The 24,076-nt window shown below is 25.9% G+C and overlaps 1 protein-coding gene across 1 annotated transcript; it reads right to left on the bottom strand.

Moving 5' to 3' along the window:
* Positions 1-3,779: 3,779 nt before the first annotated feature.
* LOC126898559 (sperm-associated antigen 6-like) lies at positions 3,780-23,208 on the bottom strand. Its single transcript, XM_050672743.1, has 11 exons — positions 22,988-23,208; positions 6,112-6,249; positions 5,771-6,036; positions 5,492-5,705; positions 5,245-5,429; positions 5,012-5,185; positions 4,748-4,900; positions 4,534-4,683; positions 4,283-4,444; positions 4,049-4,194; positions 3,780-3,982 (listed from the first exon to the last, which is right to left on the bottom strand). The coding sequence occupies exons 2-11, from the start codon at positions 6,137-6,139 to the stop codon at positions 3,832-3,834; spliced, it is 1,629 nt and encodes a 542-aa protein (XP_050528700.1). The 5' UTR covers positions 6,140-6,249; positions 22,988-23,208; the 3' UTR covers positions 3,780-3,831.
* Between the last annotated feature and the right edge of the window lie 868 nt (positions 23,209-24,076).

Below are 24,076 nucleotides of genomic sequence, written 5' to 3'. Positions count from 1 at the left end.
ATAATTCTTTTTTATATAGTTGCATAATATCATTACCTTTCATTTGGTATATTTTTTTCATAAATTTAACCCTTAACCTGCCCACAAGGGGGGATTTAAAATGACAACTTTTTCACAAAAAATTAATTTTTTTAACTTAAATTTTGAAAATGTTCCGGAAGGTCTGACACTTTTATATATATCTTAAATTAAAGCTAATGTAATATACTTTATCATGGAAAAAAAAAATTTCGGACTTTATTTTATCTTCAAGGTGAAAATGGCTACCAAATGCTATTATTGTGTGAAAATTCTCAATTTTATTTTTTACATTTTTAACATTATAATGCTATAACTTATTGAAAAGTGTATTGATCAATATAATTTTTTTATGGGAAATACTATTTTCTAATAATCTCTTTTTTATTCTACATACTTTGTCTTAATCAGGATATTAATAAGGAACTAGCAGTTTATGAAGCTTTTGGAATAATCCACCAATTTTTTAAAATTAAACACTATCTAAAGATTTGCATCGAAGCGTTTTTTTTTTATAGTGATTTTAATCACTGTCAGATATCATTATACTTGATCCAACTATGCCACGTCACCACTGTGCCGCGACCCCCCTGTGCTGGGTTTTTTTGGATATTTCTCCCATTTTCGGGAAACGAGGGAATTTTTTTCAATTTTTAAGGATAATGTCTCCAACTAGATACAATTTGTGATCTTTTGACGTATTTTTGAAAGAAATCGGTCCAGTGAGCGCTGAGAAAAAGTGGCAACAGACATAAAAAAAAATCACATCATAGTAAAATTAATACCTTCTCAGCTTCGCATCGAAACTAATAAATTAATTAAAATCATAGTAATCATTTCTCAGTAGCTTTTGATGTTTAGATTTGATATGATAATATATCAAATCTAATTCGACAATAAATACTTTAAAATCATTAGAAATTAATGATTTTTATTGTCTATATAGAAAAAGCTGGTTAAACAACTTATTAGATAAAGGGAATTTTTTTCAATTTTTGAGGGTAATATCTTTAACTAGATTCTAGTTGTGATCATTTGATGCATCATTCAAAAAATTTGGTCATACGAGAGCTAAGAAAATAAATGAGAGCCACAAAAAAAAAATCACATAGTAAAAATACTTTAACATGAATAAGAAATTTCTTCAAACGAGGGGAGACTATTAAAGTAATCTCTTCTGGAAAATTTGAAAAGTGGCCTTTTTCCCTTACTGTATTTTAAAAGTATATTGACTAAAACATTTTTTAGTTAAATATATTTCTTAATCTATCAACTATTATTTAATTTTTAGAATGATCCGTCATGATTTATTATAGTGTCAAGTTTATTTTTATAAATGGTAACTTAGATAGTTAACTAACTTTTAAAAAAGGAAATTAACTAATAAATCTCCATTTTATATTTTAAAATCATCATAACTACTGAAGTACTAATCTAAAAATTGTTATTGACCAGTCATTTTCTTAATTATATGAATATTTTTTTTATTTTTGATTTGTTAAATATATCGTATATTACTATTTAAAATAATTAATTTACACCCATAAAAGGTATGAGGGATAAAATAAAAAATAATTAATAACTGATAAATCAAGAAATATATGAAACTTAAAATACCTAAAATAATTTTTTAATATATTATTTATAGTTTATTTTATTATTATTAATGTGAAATGTTGTATTTTATCATTACGTAATAGAGATTAAACACTGAGACAATATAGAAACTCTAATAATTTCCATTAAGGATTATAGCTTTAGAAATAACTATAAAGTATATCACTTTCACTAAAAAGTCGCATAGTGGTATTTTTTGACTTTAAACATTAAAGTCTCATAAAATTGACTGACTTGAGAAATTTGAATCGTTCCACTTCAACAAACACGAGAAAACCACTAAATAAATAATAAAATAATCTTTACGACCAAATTATGACGATTTTTATTCAATATTGGCTGCAGTCATAAAAATGATGGTGTTTCGTTTAAAAAACTCATCAGCTTAAAGTGTTAACTTAAATTTTTAAAAAACGTGTATTGCGTAACAATGTTACAGCGAAATTCGTAAAATACCAAAATAACTCTACATCTTTTGGAGTGAATATAAAAACAAAATTATAAAAATAAATCTTAATATTATTGTTAGAGTTAGAGCTAAATTATGTTTCTTGTTTTCTGATAATTCGTGTTTTTTCATAGGCTTATCTTTCAACTCATCCATAAAATCAAAGGATATAATACAAAAATAATTAAAAAAATATTCTGTTTGCGTACCTACTGTTTAAAACTATGTATAAATGTAGTAAATATAGTATATAAATGGTCTAAAAAGATTTAATAATGAATATGAATGTTTCAAAATTGAGTTTATTATGTCATAGTTCAGTAATATAGTAAATTAGCAATTGAGTTTTATAATCCTATTTAAAGGATATGTAAATAAAAAACTACATATTTTACTAATATGTCAATGTTTGTATTCTAAACGAACCAACGTGTTTACTTTAATTTATACCCTGAGGTTATTTAAATTTGTATCAAGGGACTTTGGCAAACTCTTAACAAGATATTTTCACAAAGAAAAAGTAATTTTATCTGGAGTAATTATGAAAATAATACCATAGAGCATTTTGGGGATTTTTGAAACTCTCTAAAGGGGCACTCTTGATTTGATAGTAAACGATTCCCATCTACAATTTGGACAGCTGCGTAGAAAAAAAAATTATAATGTTACCTCGCATAAATAAAAAACAGGCGGAAACTTTAAAGGTAACCCCGGAGGACCACTTCACTGCCATTTTCTATTAAATCGACCATGTGTGACCATTGAAATCCCTTTTCCATGCCACAATATATCAAGCTACTCTCAGGCTATCAGATCGGTCTGGTTATAAAATAAAACAGTGAACATGAAACCCAGATTAATAGCTATTATTTAATATAATTACTGGCTGATATATTATTCTTAAGAACTATACACAATAAGTATTCTTTATTTTTTTAATGCATATTGTTCAAATACTTCAACACAACTATAACATGATTATATATATATAAATAATAATTTAATGACATATTTAATGTTTTAAATGTATACTGATTGATATTATTATTTAATTTCCATATTTGTCAGCCAGTAAAACAAACTAAAATATGTGCATTAACAAAAAAACGTCAATAGATACAATAATTTTATCAAATAAACTGATTAACAAATATGATAGTGACAATTTGGTATCAAACGACAATAAAACCTTTACACAAAAAAAACAAGATAATAAAACGTTGTCATATAACGAAAAATCTCTTGAAAGTATAGTTACAATTGTTGAAAGTTTTAGAAAAACTGTAGAAATGACATTTCAAGTCATTGGCACGTGTGAAACCGTTATGGATCTACAATTTCGTAACATAAACAATAGATATTCAGAAATATTAGATTCACAGTTTTAATATTGATTTATTTTGACTATAAACACTTATTTTATTAGAATTTAAAAATAAATAAGTATTTAATTTAAAAATAATTGGTTAATATATAAAATTATGATTTTAGACGTTATTCTTTAAAATAATTATGTACGAAATATACTATATTTTCTATGACACTGTTTACATGTGGTTGTTAATTTTGGAATGAAATAAAAATTATGTTTTTTTAAATATAGTTTATTTTGATGATTCTCTATTGATTTTAAGTTATTCTAGTTATTTTTTAAAGCCTTTTATTTATATTATTAAAGATAAAATTTACTAAAAAAGAATAATAACACAAAAATCTACAAATATATTTAAATAAAAATTTAGTAAAATCTATTCATTAGCTAATTCACCATCAAAAGACGTATTGTCTAAATTAGATATTTCACTTTTTTGTGAACGGTTATAAAATATACATTGACTCTTCGGCTGATACGAGTCTACTTTTTGCATTACTGACTCTGGAAGATTTCCACTTACTATTCTATAATTTGTAATACGTATTTAGATTAGCTTAATCAATACGTTTAGAACAATTTCGTTAACTTACTGAACAATGTCTCCGGGGAAAAAACAGTTAATTGATTGTACACTCTTATGTAATTCGGAATCAGGTATTTTCATTAATTCCTGAATCATTTTAAGATTATCATTTTCAATAAAGTTTCGTCTGGCTTTTGCATTCTTCGACAATATCTGTTATTCAATATTCGATTTATAATTTACATGTATTTATATAAATTTACTCAAAACGTCTAAAATATTAAACATGAAATAAAATTACTTTTATAAATTGATTGAGAATACATTTAATTATCGCTGTAGGGGTGGACAAGTTCAATAGATTGTTTAAAGTAGTTAAATTATCGCATTTCTCCAGTACTAATATAAGAGCATTCATACATTTGCTTTTAATTTCAGGCCCCGACTTGGAATCTTTTACTGTCTATCGAACAAAATTTTATTAATAGTTTTTTTTTTAAATTCACGTTTCATAAATTTAGATAAATATTGTCAACATTTTGAAAAATTTACGTCTATCATGAAGCATAGTGCTTTTCGTGCACAAACTTCTCTAGAATGTTCAGTGCTATGCTGACCGATCATCCCTATAGCCCAAACAACATCGGCTTTAGTAATGTCACCAACATTGCTCTCCAAAACATTATCAAAAAGTAACAGCACCTGTTAGACACAAATAATTCATATTTTGAAAGTATTATGTGACGTTTGCTTGAGCTCAACTTACCTCAGATTGAATTACTACTCTTGCTAATAATGTTGACATTGCGGAAATAAAACCAATTGCGAGGATTGCTGAATTTGGGGAACATTCTTTACTCAGCTTTATAACATTCATTAGTGAAGCTATCCCACCAGCATTTACTACCAATTGAGCAATCTGTTAAAAAGTTAGACAAAAAAACTAAATTATTGATGTTTTAAATTCTATGCCAATATTATGCTAGTCAAAATTTAGCTCACACTCATTCTTTTTTAAATCCATATTTACCTGAACACTATGTTTTACTAATTCACTGACTACTTGAGCTGCATGTGTACGGGTTAATTCATCCGGATGTGCCATCAAATGTAATACTGAAGGAAATAAATCAGCTTCGATTGCATTTTCCGCTAAACTTAAAGAGTGTTTAACTATGCTCCTTATTAGCGTGAGCGCGTTCCTCTAAAATGTGATATCACACAATACACAAAAATTAAATCTCTTACTAGTTTAAGCAATACCTGAATTTTAATATTAATGCAAGGTTGTTCTAGCAAACTGATAACGAACGGCAATGAAGAGCTTTCTACTATTTCCTGAGCCATGTCCGGATTAAGTTTGGCAATGGACTCTAATGCCACTAATGCTGCCAACTTCAAATTAACATGTTGTTCTTTCAAACAAATCGTTATGTGAGATAAAACCCCTAATTAAAAAAAAAATGTTAATTTAAAATTACTGGAATCATTTAAAATTACAAAACAATACCAGCATTAACAAGCATAACAACTGGTTCAGGCCCATGACGTGCAACTGAAGAGATTGCTTGCAGCGCCGACTCTCTGACTAACAAATCGAAATCATCCATGCAAATCATTATAGCACTCACACCGCCATATTTTGTTATTACTGGAATAGCAATTGAAGAAGAATGTTTACATATGTTCTTGATAAAATCCATAGAGTTCTTTTTATAATATTTCTACAATCAATTACCATATCTATGATCTTAAAGAGCATGTCTATGAATATGAGTAACTAACTCACATTTTCTTTAATAATACATTCAAATATTTGTGTGATTGTGTGGGGTGATTTGAGTATATCCTTTGCACTCGCTTCGCTGTGTCCAACCATCCGGCTAAATAGAAGTATTAGATTCGTTCTGATCGTTGGATTTGGATCAGTCACCAACGGACTGACTAATTGAATTACTAAATTTATGCGTAAACATTCTACATGCGCTTCTCTAGACGCTAAATCGGCTAGACTCTGAACAAAGTTCAGTTTGCTTTTGTTGAAATTTTCCACTACTGTTAATTAATAATTAAATGCTTTAAGTTTATTAAATGAGTTTAATATTACATATTTGAAATGAACGTTATTACCTCGAGCTACCGCTTTTGGAGAATTCATTGAGTACTTTGTTTTTAAGAATGTAAAATATAATGGTCAATGAACTGCATTTTACTGTTTTTTGTATTTCTTTAATTGATTATAAAAAAACAAAATTGTTTCCTTACCAACTAAATTCATAGAAAACAAATACATGTACGCAATTGCACATGTGTTGCAATAATAATTGAAATGTATGTTATTTTTCGTCCTGAACTATTTTATTACGGTAAAAATTATATAGCGTATTACTCATTTGATTTTTTTTTTAAATAGGAAGCTTTATTCATAAGCTAGTACATCATAAAAGTAGAGTTTTTTGATTATTGATGAAATGTATAGAAATGAATTTCATGTATAACCTACCATAAAATGAAAAGTCCAATTTATAAGACAAGTTCATTTTTATCAGTTTCAATAATATTGATTTGCTTCAGAAACGTATGCGCCAAGCATATTACAATGTTATAAGTTACTGTATTTTATAATAGAAATATTGTATATAAGATATTATTTGTATTTGATTAAATTGATTTCATAGAAAGTAAATATTACAATTTTGTAATTCATTCTCTAAAATGTTTATACGTTTTTCAACTAGATAAATTACATTATTAATTTCTCCATTCACGAATCACTTATTCTGTTCATATCATGTTTCGTTCAACTCTTTTTATAATAAGAAACTTTTTTTTATGTCACAATCAACTTTTATGACTCCTCCAAGTTAAATATTTTAATTAAACTTAAAATCCATTAGCTATGTATACAATGACCTATTTTTTAAATATTTAAAATAATAAAAATAACATAAATAATAAACATGAACCAAGACGAAGTATAGTAGCTTTTCAACAAAATAATTTATATAATTTTACATTAAAAGTAAATTTTATTTGTTTTATAAGAGTTTTTAATGAATATAGAAATATTTTTTAATTACGTTAATGTAGTGTGCACGACTAAGTTAAGTTGGCTTGACAAGTCGTATCAATAGTGCAATATTTTACAGTAAACATTTTAAAATTAAATACTTTAAAATAAATTGACAAATTGTTTAAAGAGAAATATAACAAAATCAAATAAGAAATAACAGCGACAATAACACAGTACTCACAAGTCTGAATTGTTAAAAAAAAACTGGTTGATTTGACAAAGGTCATTGGGTAGTTGGCTTTTTCAAAAAAAAAAAAACCGCTATAAGTTTAATAATTGTATAAGATCTTAAGGAATGATCAATATTTAACAATTATATATACTTATACTTCTAGGGAAAATCAATAAGAAAGAAAACAAACGACTCAATAGTATTTTTTATTTCGATCAAATTTTTAAGATAAATATTACAAGTATATAATTATAAAAAAAGATTGATTAGTATTTTAGAAGTTATTAACATTTTACTATAATAACTAGAAGTGAAGCGCGTTGTGATTTACTGAGTTTTAAGGGACTGGTTTGAAATATTTATGAATAAAACAGTTAATTTAAATCACTTAAATGGGTCACTGACTTGATTATATTTACTTTATTTATATACAGAGTGTTCAGTAAGTAAGGAAACATATGAATTGTTATAAATAATAATAACAAAAGAACTTACTGAACATTTTATAAAAAAAAGTGAAAAATAATCAAATATTATATTATGATATTATATTCATGAGTTAGGGGTAATAATGCAACGAATATTCTCGAGTAAATTCTCTCGATAACGGAAATATTCTTGTGTAGATAATTAATGACCACTTTCCAGTCCTGGTGCAACACTTAACACATTTTTAATATTGGTATTCGATACTATTTATCTAAGTAGAGCTCTTTTATGTCTTAAGTTTAAAAAAAACAATGATTGAGTTTTTGTGAACAATCAATATTCAAATTTAGTTTGAAGTGCGTCATTACAAATTATATATTAATTTCAAAAACTATGTTTGATTATTTTGTAAAAAGAATAAGTTTTTTTTTTGTTCTTTCTTTAATTAAAGTACAAAAAAAAATATTTAGATTCCAGATATTTACAAGCTAAAACAATACTAGGTAAAAGAAAATACCACTTAAAAAAATTTTTTGATTAATTGTTTATTAGTGCTGTTAGTGTTATCCCTTGGATCTTTTAGGAATGACAAGTTTATTATTTTAAAGTAGTAACATATATTTTTAATTAGCTTATAAAATAGGAAATGAACTAATTAATAAATGACTGATCGATAACATATTTTAGACCAGTATTTCGAAAGGTATAAACATTTTTATACGTTAGCAGGAGGAGTGCAGCCAAAAAATTTCTACTGATATAAATAGTTATACCGCGCATCTTTTTTAATCTATATCCTGAAATTACCATAACTTTTGAAGTAATGGTCCAAAAGTTATTGGTTTTTAATTAGATTAATTTTAGCTTCGATACGAAGCTGAGAAGGTATACTATTTATAAAAATCCAATAAAATGTAATAAGAGTTTAAAAGAAACCACTACACACGTATCAAAAAAAACTTTTCTCAACTCGATATTTTAAAAATATTCCGGAAGGTCTGACAATTTCTAACCTATATCAAATTAAATCTTTTGATTTATACAACAATATATGAAAAAAAATTATTCTAACGATTGTTCTACCATGTAAAATCGGACGTCAAAGCAAAAATATAATATGGTGTATTAAATTAAAGGAACTTTTTTGACAAATTCATATCTATTGATGTACCCGTTAATATATTTTAGAATATATTCTTTTTATTTAGTTGGTTGATTTTTAATTATTTTTCTGGAGTTTTGGTTTATTAATAATCTTTAACTTGCAATATACGTATATTAGTTTGTATTTCATTTATTAAAATATAATCAATTGTTACAAAAATAATTCCGTTTTTTCTCTTCTTATTGGTTTACTAGCAGACATGTTTACTTGTTAACACTGTATTCCTATAACTATACTTAAATAATTTAAACTTAATATTATTATATTAAATAAAAATAGTTTTATAAAATTTTAAGCGGTAAAATTGAAAAAAATAAATACTTTTAATGATTTATTAAATTAAAAATGTGTTTTCATTAAAAAAAAAATGTTAATAAACCTAACACATAAGAAATAAACTAAAAAAATATTTAATAGTGGATAAATCACAATGATTATATGTAACTAAAAAATACAAAAAAAAAAATCTCGAAATTATTATTTTACAAGTAAATTAGTATTTCATAATTCACAAAACACCCTATATATAATTAGAAAAATTTTTTTTTTTTAATATTGTATTAAATTTGTGAGTAACTACTCACAAAATAATTTAACCATAAATCATAAGCCACATAATTAAGTGGTTTATGATTTGTATCTTGTATATAAAAAGTAATTTTTATAATGCTAATACAAACATAAACCAAAATTAAATAATGAAAATAAAAAAAAAATTCAATATCCAAAAAACCACATTTTGCAAAAAACTAAAAAAAATGGAATATTTTAGTAAGTTACAATCAAAAATTATAAAAAAAAATGTTAATATCAGTGATGAATGAATAGTTAAATACTATACTACTTTGTTTTGTTAAAGGAAAATTAAATTTAAAAAACTTTTCAAAAATAGATTTTTTTTCAATTTGTCCGAATAAAAATGGCGGGAGTAAAATTTTTAAAAACACAAATAAATTTCAATGTGATAGCATATAATATATTGAAAAAAAACTTAATTGAAAAATACCATTTTACATAGTCTATTTGAACTCTGAAGTTAACGTTATTTTGTAGAAACTGTCAATTAAAAATTCTAATTATAACAACTTATAAGTTAAAACCCATATTGCTAATTATGGAATTAGGACACAACGACTTCATGAATAAAACCATGAAAGTTTTAAATTTTTACTATAAATACTATTATCTTAAATATATTTTTACAAATAAGTGATAAAAAGATCATTCGAAAATTCTGGTCGATTTGATATGGATTTACCTTTTTGATATTTAAAAAGGGGGTAAAAAAAAAATTGAAATTAAAAGCTACACAATTAAAATCTGAGACTGCAATTTTAAAGAAGACTATTATGGGTTACTTTTTACATGGGCGTACATGGGATTTAATTCATAGTTAGGAATGTGTGGGTTAAAACGGTACAGGAATAGCCGGTAAAATGGACGGAAGTTTGAATGAGATAGATTTGTGTGTATTTTTATTCGCTCGTATACTTCTTAAAGCACTAGTGATTCGTATAAGAGATGTAAGATTTATTTAAAATATTCAACCTTTATAAGACAGTAAAAATAGTTTATGATGGGAAGGGTAGTTTAAAGATTTCAGTTAGGAAGGCGCGTAGTGCACGACAGTCTAAATTTACGGTAAACATTAAGAGTCCATTCATCATGGTCCAAAAACTCTTTCACTCATCAACGTGCACAAACGTTCACTATCTCACTAATAATACAATGTCTACATAAGTTCTTGTGTTGCCAGCCTGAGCTTACGTGACCAATTTGGCCGTATTCGTAAAACTATACGGAAGAGGCAGAGAACATAAAAAGAACGATAAAAAAATGAAAAAAGGATTTTTTAGTTGAAACACACAGTCCTCTCCACTTGGCAAATAGGAAGCGCGTTACTAAATTTCAATTTGATAAACGAACGGTTCACGTCATGTCTTTACAACTCGATCACCGCATCAGAAAATCTATAAACTTATTTACTTAAATCTGATATGCAATGAAATACAAGTTTATCTAACCGTAATTAGACTATGGAGACATATTTGCAATCCCACAATCTAATAAAAATAAATAAAACAAAAAAGAAACCTAAGAGATGAGCCGAATTTCAAGAGTAACTGAAATAAAAAAACGAATTTAATATAGATTTCGGAATTTGTGTTGGTTTTTATTCCACCTCGTTCTATTAATTACACATCTGAGTTATTTATTATTCCCAAAGCGTGTGTTCTGGTTACTTTACATAATTTATGACTCTAAAAAAATTCATAAATATCTAAATATAAAACCTGACATTACTTATTTTATACTAACAAAAATTATGTATCTTTAGAAATCTAAATCTAGAAAAATGATGGTCCTTGTTTTCCCCTCATGTACGAATTTAACCTTTATCTATATGTTAAATCCAATTAATAAAGTTAAACTATCAAATAACATTATTTTAAAACCAATGTCAACAGAAATATTCAATAAAATTACTGAGTGCATTATTCTAAATTGTGAATGTTTTTAATGTAAAAAAATACAAATTGTATTGTATCAAACTCAGATACTTGTCATTAATATGATATATAATCTTAAAAATTAGTGACCATTTTTTTCTTCAAATAATATTTATATCAGAAATTATGATTAGTAAAACAAAGTTTAGATTCAAAACTTCCCTTAAAATAGATCTCAATCTGTACCAAATTTCACAAAATTAGGTATCTGAGAAATACATTTTTATAATCATCAAACAAATATGACTATTAAAACATCACAAAAATAAATATTTTATAAAATTATACATTCGTAAGGCGCACAAAAGTTCTGCTCACATTATTATATTATTTTGTTTATCACAGTTGACTAATAATTATCATTTGTACTGTGAAATAACAGAATGCGGAATACATATGCATTAGGCTGGAAGCAACTAAGATAGTTATACAGAAATTCAAGTAGGTGAATACATGTGAATATTATAATTTTATTGTTTTGACACTTTTCTACGCAATACACCAAGTATAAATCTTATGTATTGGCAAACGAATATAATTACAGTTATACTTTTTCGTTAACATTTTTCACAAATTGGCCACACACTACTTTTTTATAAGATGGTAATTTTAATTACTATTTAACATTTTTGTCACTTAAAGGTGCAATATCACAAATTTTTGTTTTGGTAAAAATTAAATAGCATAATTAGTTTCATATTCATAACTGATAATATAAAGATGAAAAAATATAACTATGTCTATACATAGTTTTTAATTAACATATAATAAGAATTGATACTTTTGGTTAATATTATTTAACATTAAAAATATATTTAAAATATCAATTTAAAACTAATATATACTCTAAATATATTTTTAATTTTAAATTTAATAAACATATTGATAAAGTTAATTATTATTGACGAGAATTATAACTATTTTTAAGTGTAGGTTATAATGTTTTCACAAACTTAAACAAATTTAAATTTAAAATATATGTATGCTCTTTTGAATCAAATAATTCTTATATGAGCAGATTCACATAAAAATACATGTTGTGTAGCTATAAATTTCTCACCAAAAATGAAAAAAACTATGTACAAGAGAATTGAGCATTTTCACACTCGAATTGGTGCCATAGGAAGATGTCTCAAAAAAATAACATTTGACTTTAATTCTACGAAGAAAAATATTTATTTTTCAAATATCCAACATAATCATTTTTACAATGCACAATTTTTTTTTTGCTATTAAACCAAATGTATAATATTGAAAGTTAGACTAAAATACATAAAGTCAAAAGAAAAAAGAAAATTACATAGAAATTATAACACAACTTGTCAAAAATGTATGTGTTTTAGTCCTTAAAATTTTTTTTATTTTTTTTATGGAATCCCCAAATTTATTTTAATGTCTAAAAAGCTGTCCTAAGTATGAGAAAAATCCATAAAGGTTTAATAATATTTCTCGACATCTATAGTTGAGTTGATGACTGCTTAAAAAAAGTTTACAGTGTTATTTATTTTTATTAAACAAATCAAATTATAAAAAACAAACTGCTTTCAAAAATATTCAAAAATACGAATTTTATAACGTCTACTTATTTTATAATCGTCAAATAACTGCTAATAATAAAAAAACATGAAATATCCTGTAATAAGTACTTTAAAAATACTAATATAACAAAATTGATGTCATATCTGCTATAGAAGATAATCACATGTAGAATTAAAACATAGATATTAGCGTAGATCGATTTCGTTGATAAGGAAAACATAATAATAATAATTTTAAAATGATCATAAATCTAACCAAACTTTCAAGCTTTAAGATTTAAAAACTATGTGTATTGAGCAAAAAGTGGTAGTATCCAATAGCTCACTAATTTATGTTGAGTGAGTAAAACAATTATTTTTCCTAGTTGAATTATTATATCTTTTTAAATACCGCCAGGCAAAAGTAATTAACACAAGCAATAATTAGACCTCCCTATTTGACTTATTTATGCCTTTATTCAAAAAATGAGAAAACAATTTGTGACACGTTTTCTAAATGGAATTCTGTCACTGAATATCCAAAATATTAATGTGCTATAATAGTTCTAGGAAATTACCCCAGAATAGAGCAAGCATTTGGCGAAGAAAATGAAAAGACCATTGACCGTTCGTTACTATCACAGTTTGAGTTAATTGTAAAACTCATAAATTGTAAAAAATAAATAAATTAAAGATTAAATAATAATTGTAGTTTTACAATAAATAATAATACATATGTATATATAATTAATTGCAGAGGTTATCATCGGAGCGATAATTAGGAGTCCGAGGTTACAACTATACTGCCGGCTTGGCTTGTTTACTAAAAAGTTTATCAATTTTTATGTTGTTATTCTTATTTTGTTATTGTTACTCTAATTTTTGTTTTTGTTATTGTTTTTGTTACATTGTTGTTTATTGTTTATGAAAACAATTTATTGTTAAATTAACACAACTTATTCAAAATATTAGTTGTACGAGTATAATATATGTAACTAATATTAGTTGTTGTCGTATTTTAAAAATTTGTTAAATATATTATTTAAATGTAACAAAAATTATTGGAAAACTGAATTTTGATATTAACAAAAAATAGTATATTTTTTCAGAAAAATATTAACATTCTATTAATAAATTTACACATTTACTTGTAATTACAAGTATATTGCAAAAATATTACTGAATAAATTTTTTCTAATGTCAAATCTAAAGCTATATGAATTATGGATGTATATAAAAATGATTAAATTGTATTTCTATTATTTGTTAAGAAATTTATACTTCATGTTTTCATCTCTCAATGTTGATGTGTTGACTGACCTAAAAAGTATATTACGACCGAATGAAATATGAAATCGATGTGGTATCGAAGATACGATGAACGTCCAAACCCGTTATTTATTAAAAAGCATAACATCATAAAAGAAACTACCCTATTGACAAGAAAACCCAAACGACAATCATAATATTGATAGTTTTGAATACACATTATTAAAAATGTATCCATGAAATGCGTGTCCTAAAATAATATTACCCAAATGACTTATATATTATCTATTGCTTTCAAAAAATAATCATCTAACAATACATAAAAGATGACATTGTTTTTATAGATTTTGTTTTTATTATATATTTAGTAGGTACACACCAAAAACATTAAAATTTTATACAGCATTAAAAGCTTTCATCTCTAATAAAACTTTAGTTTTATTGAAAATTAAATAACAATTTTTATATTATAACTTTAAATTATACATTTTATAAAAATTAATATTAGTAACTATAAGTATTTATAAAATAAATACTACGTGTTTTAAACTATGAATAACTTTAAAAAAAGTCAAAATATATCGTTTTTTCAGATGAAGAAAAAAACTTTTAACACAATTCAAAATTATCTGTCATTTTAAACGACCTTCGAAAAGAATAATTTATTAAAAAGTTATGTCAAAAGTAAAAAGAAAACAATTACTTCGATCTCTTTTGGTTTAAACACTAAACAGTCCCTTTATAATTGAATGCCATTTTCTCCCAAAGCTTTTCTCTTCAACATAAACTGTGACAAAACTTTCATGCTATTAGACTTTTTTTGAAGTCTAATTTAATTACTATTTATTTACCTCAAGCAAACACATGGTCTAAAACAATGATACAATTTTTTAAAACTTAATTCATTTTGTAACATCAATTGTACATTAGTGTTAATCTTTTTGATCAAATTTAAGTAATTTCTAATAATTGATAACACAGAAAAGACTTCTCTTATATACATAGAGATAAATTTAAGATTTTATTATATATTTGTTAAATTATAAAGTATCATATTAATGGTATATTGGGTGACTAAGGAAACGAGTTTTTTTTGTTTTCATTATTTGTAACAAGTAACATGTTTCCTTATTTTTTGAACACTCCGTATATACTACAATTAATAATTATACAATATACATATCTACAAACACAAAAAATTACACTAATTAATATTGATGTAGTTATTCGCGATCTCATGTAATATTTTTCAAATCAAAGAGAATGTACAGAAACATAAAGTTGTTTTGATTGCAATTTTGTAAGTTTGCAATATTTAAAATTACTATGTATATTAGTTTTATATCTTATTTACTAGATTGTTGAAAATTTTAATTGTATTAACCATATGCGTAAAGGAAAAAAAAATGAACGTCCATTTCAATCATTAGTTAGAAATTACCCGCAATTTGTTACTTGGAACTGTCTAAGTCTTATAATAGATTTACAGACGGTGCACAAGTAATAATAAATTATTAAATTCGAATTCGGTAAAACTCATTTCTGGTTCGACATAAGCTTCACACAGGCCAAAATTAATGGGTAAAAACATTTTGATATTATCACCGTGAATAAGTTTTTAGCACTGCTACTGCTACTTAGACCAAAGGGTATCATGACCGATGGAGATTGATAGATGTTCCGTATAGACCTTTAACCCAGCACGGTTTTCTACCACTCCTCCCTTCATTTCACAATATCTAACTCGGCCCCTTTTTTTCCCCGTGGAATTCCCTCGTTCTCTCTTTATCCATACATTTTTTTTATCTCGTTATAATTTACAACTTTCTAGACATGAGGATTTCCGTTCAACGCACTGTTAGCTGTATATTCACATATATATAGATAGATAAATGTATAGCGACCAGCATCTTTTCTCCAACCGCTTTGGTTGATGAATAGTCTCGCGTCACTTTCTTGAAAAACGTTCTTATTCCCCTGCCATTTAAAGTTATTAAAAATAAATCCTCGAAATTTAAATTGAGCCCCATAAAAAGTTGTCGAATTATCTTGATCCATCTTAGTTTGATCAAGGGCATCTCACTTAATTTGATTATCATTACACAGCGATTCATTCCAATAAACAATTATATCTAATATTCCTTATAACTTTTTACATATCATTAAAGTTTTATAAGCTATACAAACAAAATCCATACTTTTTAGTGTAACAAAATTTGAATATTAAATGAAAAGTTATAGAAGAAGTTTATTTAAAACACCATTTATTGATATCTTATATATATATAATTATACACCTTGACAAGATAAGTTTAAATTAACATTGATTTGTACGTTTTGCAGTTCTAAACGACCATAGTTAATATTCAATTATTGGAAAAAAATCCTGTCTACAAACTCATTTTCCAAACAATATTTATTTAACTTCAATGACCTATAAAAAAGCAATTTGATATATTGCCGGGAGGAATCAATTTTTTATAAAATTCTCGTTAATAGGTCAAGAAGTAATTTTCAGTTTAATGATTATATTAAATCAGGTACAACGGTACTTTAACACGATCTTCTAGAAACGTACATTGTTGGCTCAAATGAAAATAAATAGACTGAAAAATATTTAAAATTATTATGAATTTAAAAGTTGTATAACATGATACGTTTGGCTGTAAGTAGTAAAAAATAATCAGATAATATTCGTTGTAATTCTACGTAGTATGTTGCCAATATAGAAGGAAGGAAAATTTTTTCTACCTCCTCAAAATTAAGCTCTTAACATGCAGTTATTTTAAAACGCTGGTGGTACAATCCATATTCTCTACATAATTCAATAAGATGATTCAAACAATGATGTTATCTTTCCATAATTCTGAGAGTTCATATTTATATTAAAATATTTACAGTAAACGAAAATTTAATTTCGCACAAACTAATTTTACACTGAAAAGTTTTCAACAGAATTCAATTGCACATACTACACAGTAAAGTTATGAAATATATCATACTAAGAAAAAACACCAGAAAAATTATTCATTTTATCTAATAAGACTTAAAATAACTTAATATAACTAATAATTAACTAAAAAAATATTTCTTTATTATACTCTATAATTTTTCGTAATTAGCTGAAGAAAAACATCAGTACCTAAGTAAATACACATTTTTTTATCAAGATTGTCAGGTTTTAATAAATAAGTAGACTTCTCAATGTTATATTGATTAGGATAATTCCTTTAAAATGCTTGTGATTGGAAAATTGGAATAGAAGAAAAAAATTAGGATGAGGTAGTAAGTTAGGTGTACTAAGATAGGTAACTAGGTTACCAATCTTACTAGATTACTATGGTACTAATTAGGTAGTTAGTTAGTTTAGTTTCAACTACAAAATAACGCAAGAGACAGAACATTCGTTATCTATGTTTATTACTTTTTTAACTTATATTATTTTTTTAGAGCATATATATTATAAATTATCAAGTTATTTCTTAATTCGTCAAAAATTCTTTTACGAAGTAAAAAAAAAATGATAAAATTAAAATTTGAATTTCTACTCATCGCAATTGATACATGTAATTTTCTACGCTGTCTATATGGGAGCCACACAAACAAAAATCTATACAACATTAAATTTTATTAAATATTCCTTATTTTTTTCCAAGCATTCGAAAAACTTAAATTTACCGACAATACGTTCAATTCGATGAGTAACAATTAGATTAACATATGGCGCACAGTGTCAGTACTAATACTTAACAGACAATGATTTTAGTTTATAACTATAGTTATTCTATGCATACATAAACAGTAATGAATTTTTATTTTGTTTTATATCACTGTTTAAATTAAAAATTTACAAATAGTCAACTAACATAATCGTCCTAGTTTTACATAAACTACTTACAACATACATCACTTTATTATAGTCAAGTATAATTCCGAAATCCACTTCTAAATTAAGTTACTCAAAAGAAAATCATTAATATAAAGTTCATTAATGAAAAATAATTGATTCTTTGAAAAAGAATGTGAATATTTTAAGAACCTATAAATATTGATACAGTTTTAACATGTTAAACGTAAAAAACTTTAAGACACAACCCAAATAAATGACTACGAATTTAAAAAATAGATAACTTGGTAAATGAAAACATTAACATCAATTTGAACAATTCGACATTTTTAGTCTCCAAAGCGCAAATTTTGTCTAGTTTATCTGTATTTTTTGTTTTATCGAGTATGAATTATATTTTCATAGTACAAGTTAAGAACTTAATAATTATTTAAGTTCTAAACGATTTTTATTTACGTTTTAAATCGTTTTAAAATATAAGTATAGGATACTTCTCTTGGGTAAAATCAAATATCTGAAAAGTGTTGTAAATAATAATTATTTTAAACGCTCAAAGTCCTTGAATGTAAATCACAGATTACTATAACAACAAATTTAACTGTAATCTTCTAAGTATTTTTTTGATATTTTATGAATGAATATAAAAATTTAAATCAAATTTACGATTAATCAAAAATTACTTTCAGTTATATACTAATATCAAAATATATACTTACGTTTAATGGCTTTATAGATATATTATTAAAGATTAAGTGGCTACTTATCCTTAAAATCGCTAAAATAAAGTATTTTAGAATAATCTTTAGTGATTGCTTAATTTATATAATATATATTTTTTATATAATTTAATAAATTAATGCTCTTTATATAACACAGTTAAAATTATACACAAAGTGATCGGGTTTTACAACTCAATTACTCGCAAAAGAATACAATATTGAAAAAAAAATTTTTAGACACATGTTTTTTTAATTGATCAACTTTTAATTACTTTTGTAGAATCGTCTTATATAACTTGTTGGGGTGACAACTTTATTTTTTTTTAGTGACTTATAAAATAGAAAATGATCTAATTAAAAAAATAACTGTTCCATAACACTTTTGGTCCAGTATTTGGAAAGTTATTAACATTTTCATATTTGATCAAGAAGAGAGTTGCAGTCAAGAAATGTCTAATGGTAAACATTATCGTCCACACACATTACTTCCAGTATATATTTTAAAATTGTAATTTCTTCCAAAGCAATGGGTTAAAATTTGTTATCAGCCAATCATTCTCTTAATTAAATAATTTCCTGTTTAATAAACTAGTTAAATATTTTTTGTTTTGGTTAAAAATAAATTAAGTTGATACACTTATAAGTTATAAAGAATAATTCTAAAAAAATTTTAGTAACTAATAATACAAGAAATATATGCTACTTAAAAAAACCAACATTTTTTTAACCAACAAATTCTTAAAAAACACCTTAACTTAAAATTATTTGTTCACATGTTAAAACCATTAATTATATTTTCACGTACATGTTTTTAATAGTATTTATTAATTATTAATCTTTTCAAGATAAATGCTTACATAAAATTATTAATAATCTCATAATTATTATTCATTTATTACATAATTGTATATTATGTTATACAATTACATAATATATACTATTTTAAAATAATCTAACTAATTAACAATTATTTTTAAAATGTAAAACCTGATAATAAAATCAAGAACCTTACAAAATTAAATCTAAGACATTTAAATAACTTTAATAATTACTTCAACATCTAATAAAAAGTCATTAAATTTAGTTGAATAAGCAAATTATTTATTTTTACATTTGAAATCTTTGTGTGGCTTTCCAAGGGCTAGCAGACTTCTCAAGTAAGGACGTTAACTCAAATACAATTACCTCCGACTGGATGACAGGACATCAGCGAAAATAGTGACTAATTAAACAAAAGATGATTCCAATTAATCAGGTATAAGATTTAACAGTTTTATTTTTGAAATAATAAAATATCTTCTTCTTCTTTCTTTGCCTTAATCCCAACTACTCGGGGTCGGCCACTCTTATCCTAGACGTCCACTTGACACGACTTCCCACATTATCTACGATCACATCAGCTGTCCTCAAATCACATTCAATAGCATCCCAACATCTCTTTTTTGTCTTCCTCTACCTCTTCTTCCTTCAACATTCATTTCTATAACTGTTCTTACAGCTTCCGATTCTTCTCTCCTCATAACATGACTACACAATCTAAGTCTATTTTCGGTCATCTTATCCACGATTGACGCAACACCTATACTTCCTCTTATATGCTCGTTCCTTATCCTATCTTCTCTAGTCACTCCACTCATCCATCTAAGCATACTCATCTCTGCTACACTCATTCTCTACTCTACTTTCTTATCAACCACCCAACACTCTGAACTAAACATCATAGCTTTACTTATTACAGTCTAGTAGAATTTACCTTTCTGCCTCATTGGAATAATTCTTAATTATTCTTTTATCGCATAAGACGCCAGACGCTTCTTTCCACTTCAACCACCTGCACTTAATCCTGTGTCTTACATCCTCGTCAATACCGCCGCTCTTTTGCAAAACTGACCCTAAATACTTAAAACTCTCCAACTCATCAATTACGTCCTCGCCTATTGTCACTGATCTCCTCATTTCACCTACCTCGTGTTCTCCTTTGTCAAACTCGTACTCTATATACTCTGTCTTACTCCTACTTATTCTTATACCCTTTTCTTCAAGAGCTAAACTCTACACCTCTAGCCTTTGATTAATTTCCTCCCTATTTTCTCCTATTAACACTATATCGTCAGCAAACAACATGCACCACGACACCTCTCCTTGTATTTCTCTAGTAATTTCATCCATCACTATAGAGAATAAGTAAAGGCTTAAAGCAGAACCTTGGTACACTCCTACTCCTACCCAAAAACCTTCTGATACTCCTTCTACGCTTTTTACCATGGTACAAGTGCCTTCATACATATCTTCTATTATATTAATGTACCTTTTCGGAACTTCTTTTCTCATTAATGCCCACTTTAAAACCTCTCACGGTACTCTGTCATACGCTTTCTCCAAATCAATAAATACCATACATAGCTTTTTTTTCTTTTCCTTAAACTTTTCTATTAGTTGCCTCACACAAAATACTGGCTCCATTGTTGACTTACCAGGCATAAATCCAAACTGATTTTTAGATACTGATGACCCATTTCTTATTCTGTTATCTATTACCTTTTCCCAAATTTTCTTTCTATGACTCATAAGCTTTATGTCTCTATAATTTCCACACTCCTGTATGTCTCCTTTTCCTTTAAATATCGGCACTACAATACTATTCCTTTGCCACAGCCTCTTATACCTCTTTATCACTAATTAAATCTACCAGTCCCTCATTCCACAAAATATCCTCTAATGACTCTTTTGGATACTCTTCATTCAATAATTTTTCAAAATACTCTTTCCATCTTTTTTTCACATCATCATCACTCGAGAGTACCGTATTATCAACACTTTTTATACACCATATATAATGATAATCTTTAGACCTTTTCTCTCTTATCTTTGCAAGTCTATGGATTTCTTTCTCGCCTTCATTTTTTCCTAGCCTATCATACAATACCATAATTCATCATACCTCTTAAACTTCGCTTTACTTACTGCACACTTGGCTTCTTTGCACAAGCGTTTATACTCCATCCAGTCTTCTCTTCATTTGCTCTTCTGCCATACTTTGAATTGCTTTTTCTTACTTTCTATGATTTTTCGAACGTCCTCATCCTACCAACAGGTTGAAGGTATTCTCACCAACAATCTCCTTTGCACAACTAGCAAATCTATTCCACACATCATTTATGTCTCCCTCGACATTCCACACCGTCCTCTCTTTTACCGTCTTTACAAACTCTTTTTCATTTTTCCCTTTCAATTTTCATCATCGGATCTTCAATTTTTCCCCTGTGTTTCTTCTATTTTTGTTTATTCTTTTTCCGATACACCACAATTCCATTACGATCAGTCAATGTTATGTAGTTACACTCTCGCCTTGTATAACGTTACAATCTTTTACTCGCTTTACTCTCTCTCTTCCACATAAAATAATCGATCTGTGAAATAATAAAATATAAAAATAAAAAAACTCAAATGAAAAAATTCTGGCTTAAATAATTTTACTGAATATTTTTATAGATTATTTATTAACAACATTTTACTATAAATATCCGTTACGTATAATTTAGAAAATATTAACATTGATAAATTTACTTTGCTAATTTTACAAATTTCATTATATCTATTTTATATTTAATTCTTCAGCATCTACAAAACTAGTACACATAGGTAAAAAATTTGTATTGATGTAACGAAAATCACTAGCAGGTTATTGCTGATAATATTCCTTTGCTTTCGACCGTTATTCTTTGATTGTCTTGGTATCTCTATACGGTCAATGGTAGAGACGAGCACAATTAACCTGGAGTTATTTTGTTAGTTATCCAAGACAAAGTCAATGCACTGAGACATGAGTATATCGTTTATTACATATCCTTCTGTAAGATAATTATTTTTAGTTTCTCTGTTTAATTTTGATATTTTTTAAAAGTACGCAATTTTAATTTAATAATTTTTTTTTCTTATAGAATATTGTACATATGAATAACTAGTAATACATTCCTTTAATGGATGCATAGAAGATGGTTATTTTTGATTTTTATTATAAAACTCACAAAATAAAATCGAATTAATGAGTTCAGTTTATGTTATAAAATAATGACCAAGATTTACATTTTTTTCCTAAGCTGTCTATAACGTCAATAGAGATTTTTTAGGCGCCATATACACCATAGTACCGTGTTATTATTTTATTATTAATAAAAGTATTTATTGTTCACAAAATGATATTGTTTATAGTATTATCATAACTCAATATATATTTATATATGTATATAACAGATGTAATATTACAGAGTATAATATAACTTTAATTTAATTGTATTAACTTACTTTATGTTGTTTATTTGTTAATTTTTATTCCAGTTGGACACTTGATATATTTACATATGTGCAACATCATTTTATTTCCGTTAATTAATTTGTAAAATACGTGACAATGAACACACCGAACGTTTATCGACTATGAAGCGCACAATGTACACTTAATAAATTCTTTCCAAATTTTAAATTTATCACGACCTATTTTTAAATGTTTTTTTTCTATTTAACAATTTTAGAACACTACAAACTAATAAAACTATATTAGGTTATTTAAATATAACAATCATTATTTCTTATCACTTAAACCTATTAGAAATGAAGATTTGAAACCGTTTTCATTACATTATGATTATAACTACTAAAAAATAATTTCAATCGAAAAACTTGCAACTATTAACAAAAAGTGTATAATAACGACAAATAACAAATACTCCTAACGAAATAAAACATAAATTGATACATTATACATAACGTAAAACGACATAACACAAAAACTAAACAGAAAACAAAAAAATATTATAATCCGAGCTTGTTAAAAAACCAAATAAATAATTATAATTCAAGCCCTGATTGAAATAAGTTATTCCAAATAAGTCTAATAGTTAGATTAATTAAAATCAAATGTTCAGTATCAATATTTACAATAATAATGCATTTATAAAGTTATCCTTAGCCTTTAGGGCAAATATTTGTGGTCGGGTCTACCTTACAATGATTTGAAAAGATTTTTACGTTCACTTTCAATCTGATACAACTTTATTATCAGTAAGGGGCAAGGTGTATGTCACTGTTAGGAGGTCTGTAAGTTCCCGTACGGTCTCCTACCTAGAAAATAACATCTAACTAAAATAGCGCAGCTGAACATCAAAGCTAAGACAGCGTCTGAATAATCTACTACGCCACATCACGCTCCAATACATTTATGGTATACATGAGTAAAATAAAATAATATTCAAAAAAATTAATTATCATTAATTAGCTAAAGTTTGTTTGAAAACTTGATGGGTTGTTTTCGACCTATTCCACTAAATACCATTGTTGACTTGGAGGAGCACTATTCACCTAGAAATCAACAATATACCCTTGGAAACACTTCGC

Source organism: Daktulosphaira vitifoliae, unplaced genomic scaffold, assembly GCF_025091365.1.
Source record: "Daktulosphaira vitifoliae isolate Bord-2020 unplaced genomic scaffold, ASM2509136v1 Scaffold_2, whole genome shotgun sequence".
Taxonomy (NCBI): domain Eukaryota; kingdom Metazoa; phylum Arthropoda; class Insecta; order Hemiptera; family Phylloxeridae; genus Daktulosphaira; species Daktulosphaira vitifoliae.
This window is presented reverse-complemented; position numbering and strand designations above follow the sequence as displayed.

Coding starts and splice junctions, on each gene's coding strand:
- LOC126898559 (XM_050672743.1), bottom strand. CDS start 6,139: ATGAATTCTCCAAAAGCGGTAGCTCGAG. Junction 6,037..6,111: donor TCCAAAAGCGGTAGCTCGAG/GTAATAACGTTC, acceptor ATTAATTAACAG/TAGTGGAAAATTTCAACAAA. Junction 4,445..4,533: donor CACTATGCTTCATGATAGAC/GTAAATTTTTCA, acceptor TTTGTTCGATAG/ACAGTAAAAGATTCCAAGTC.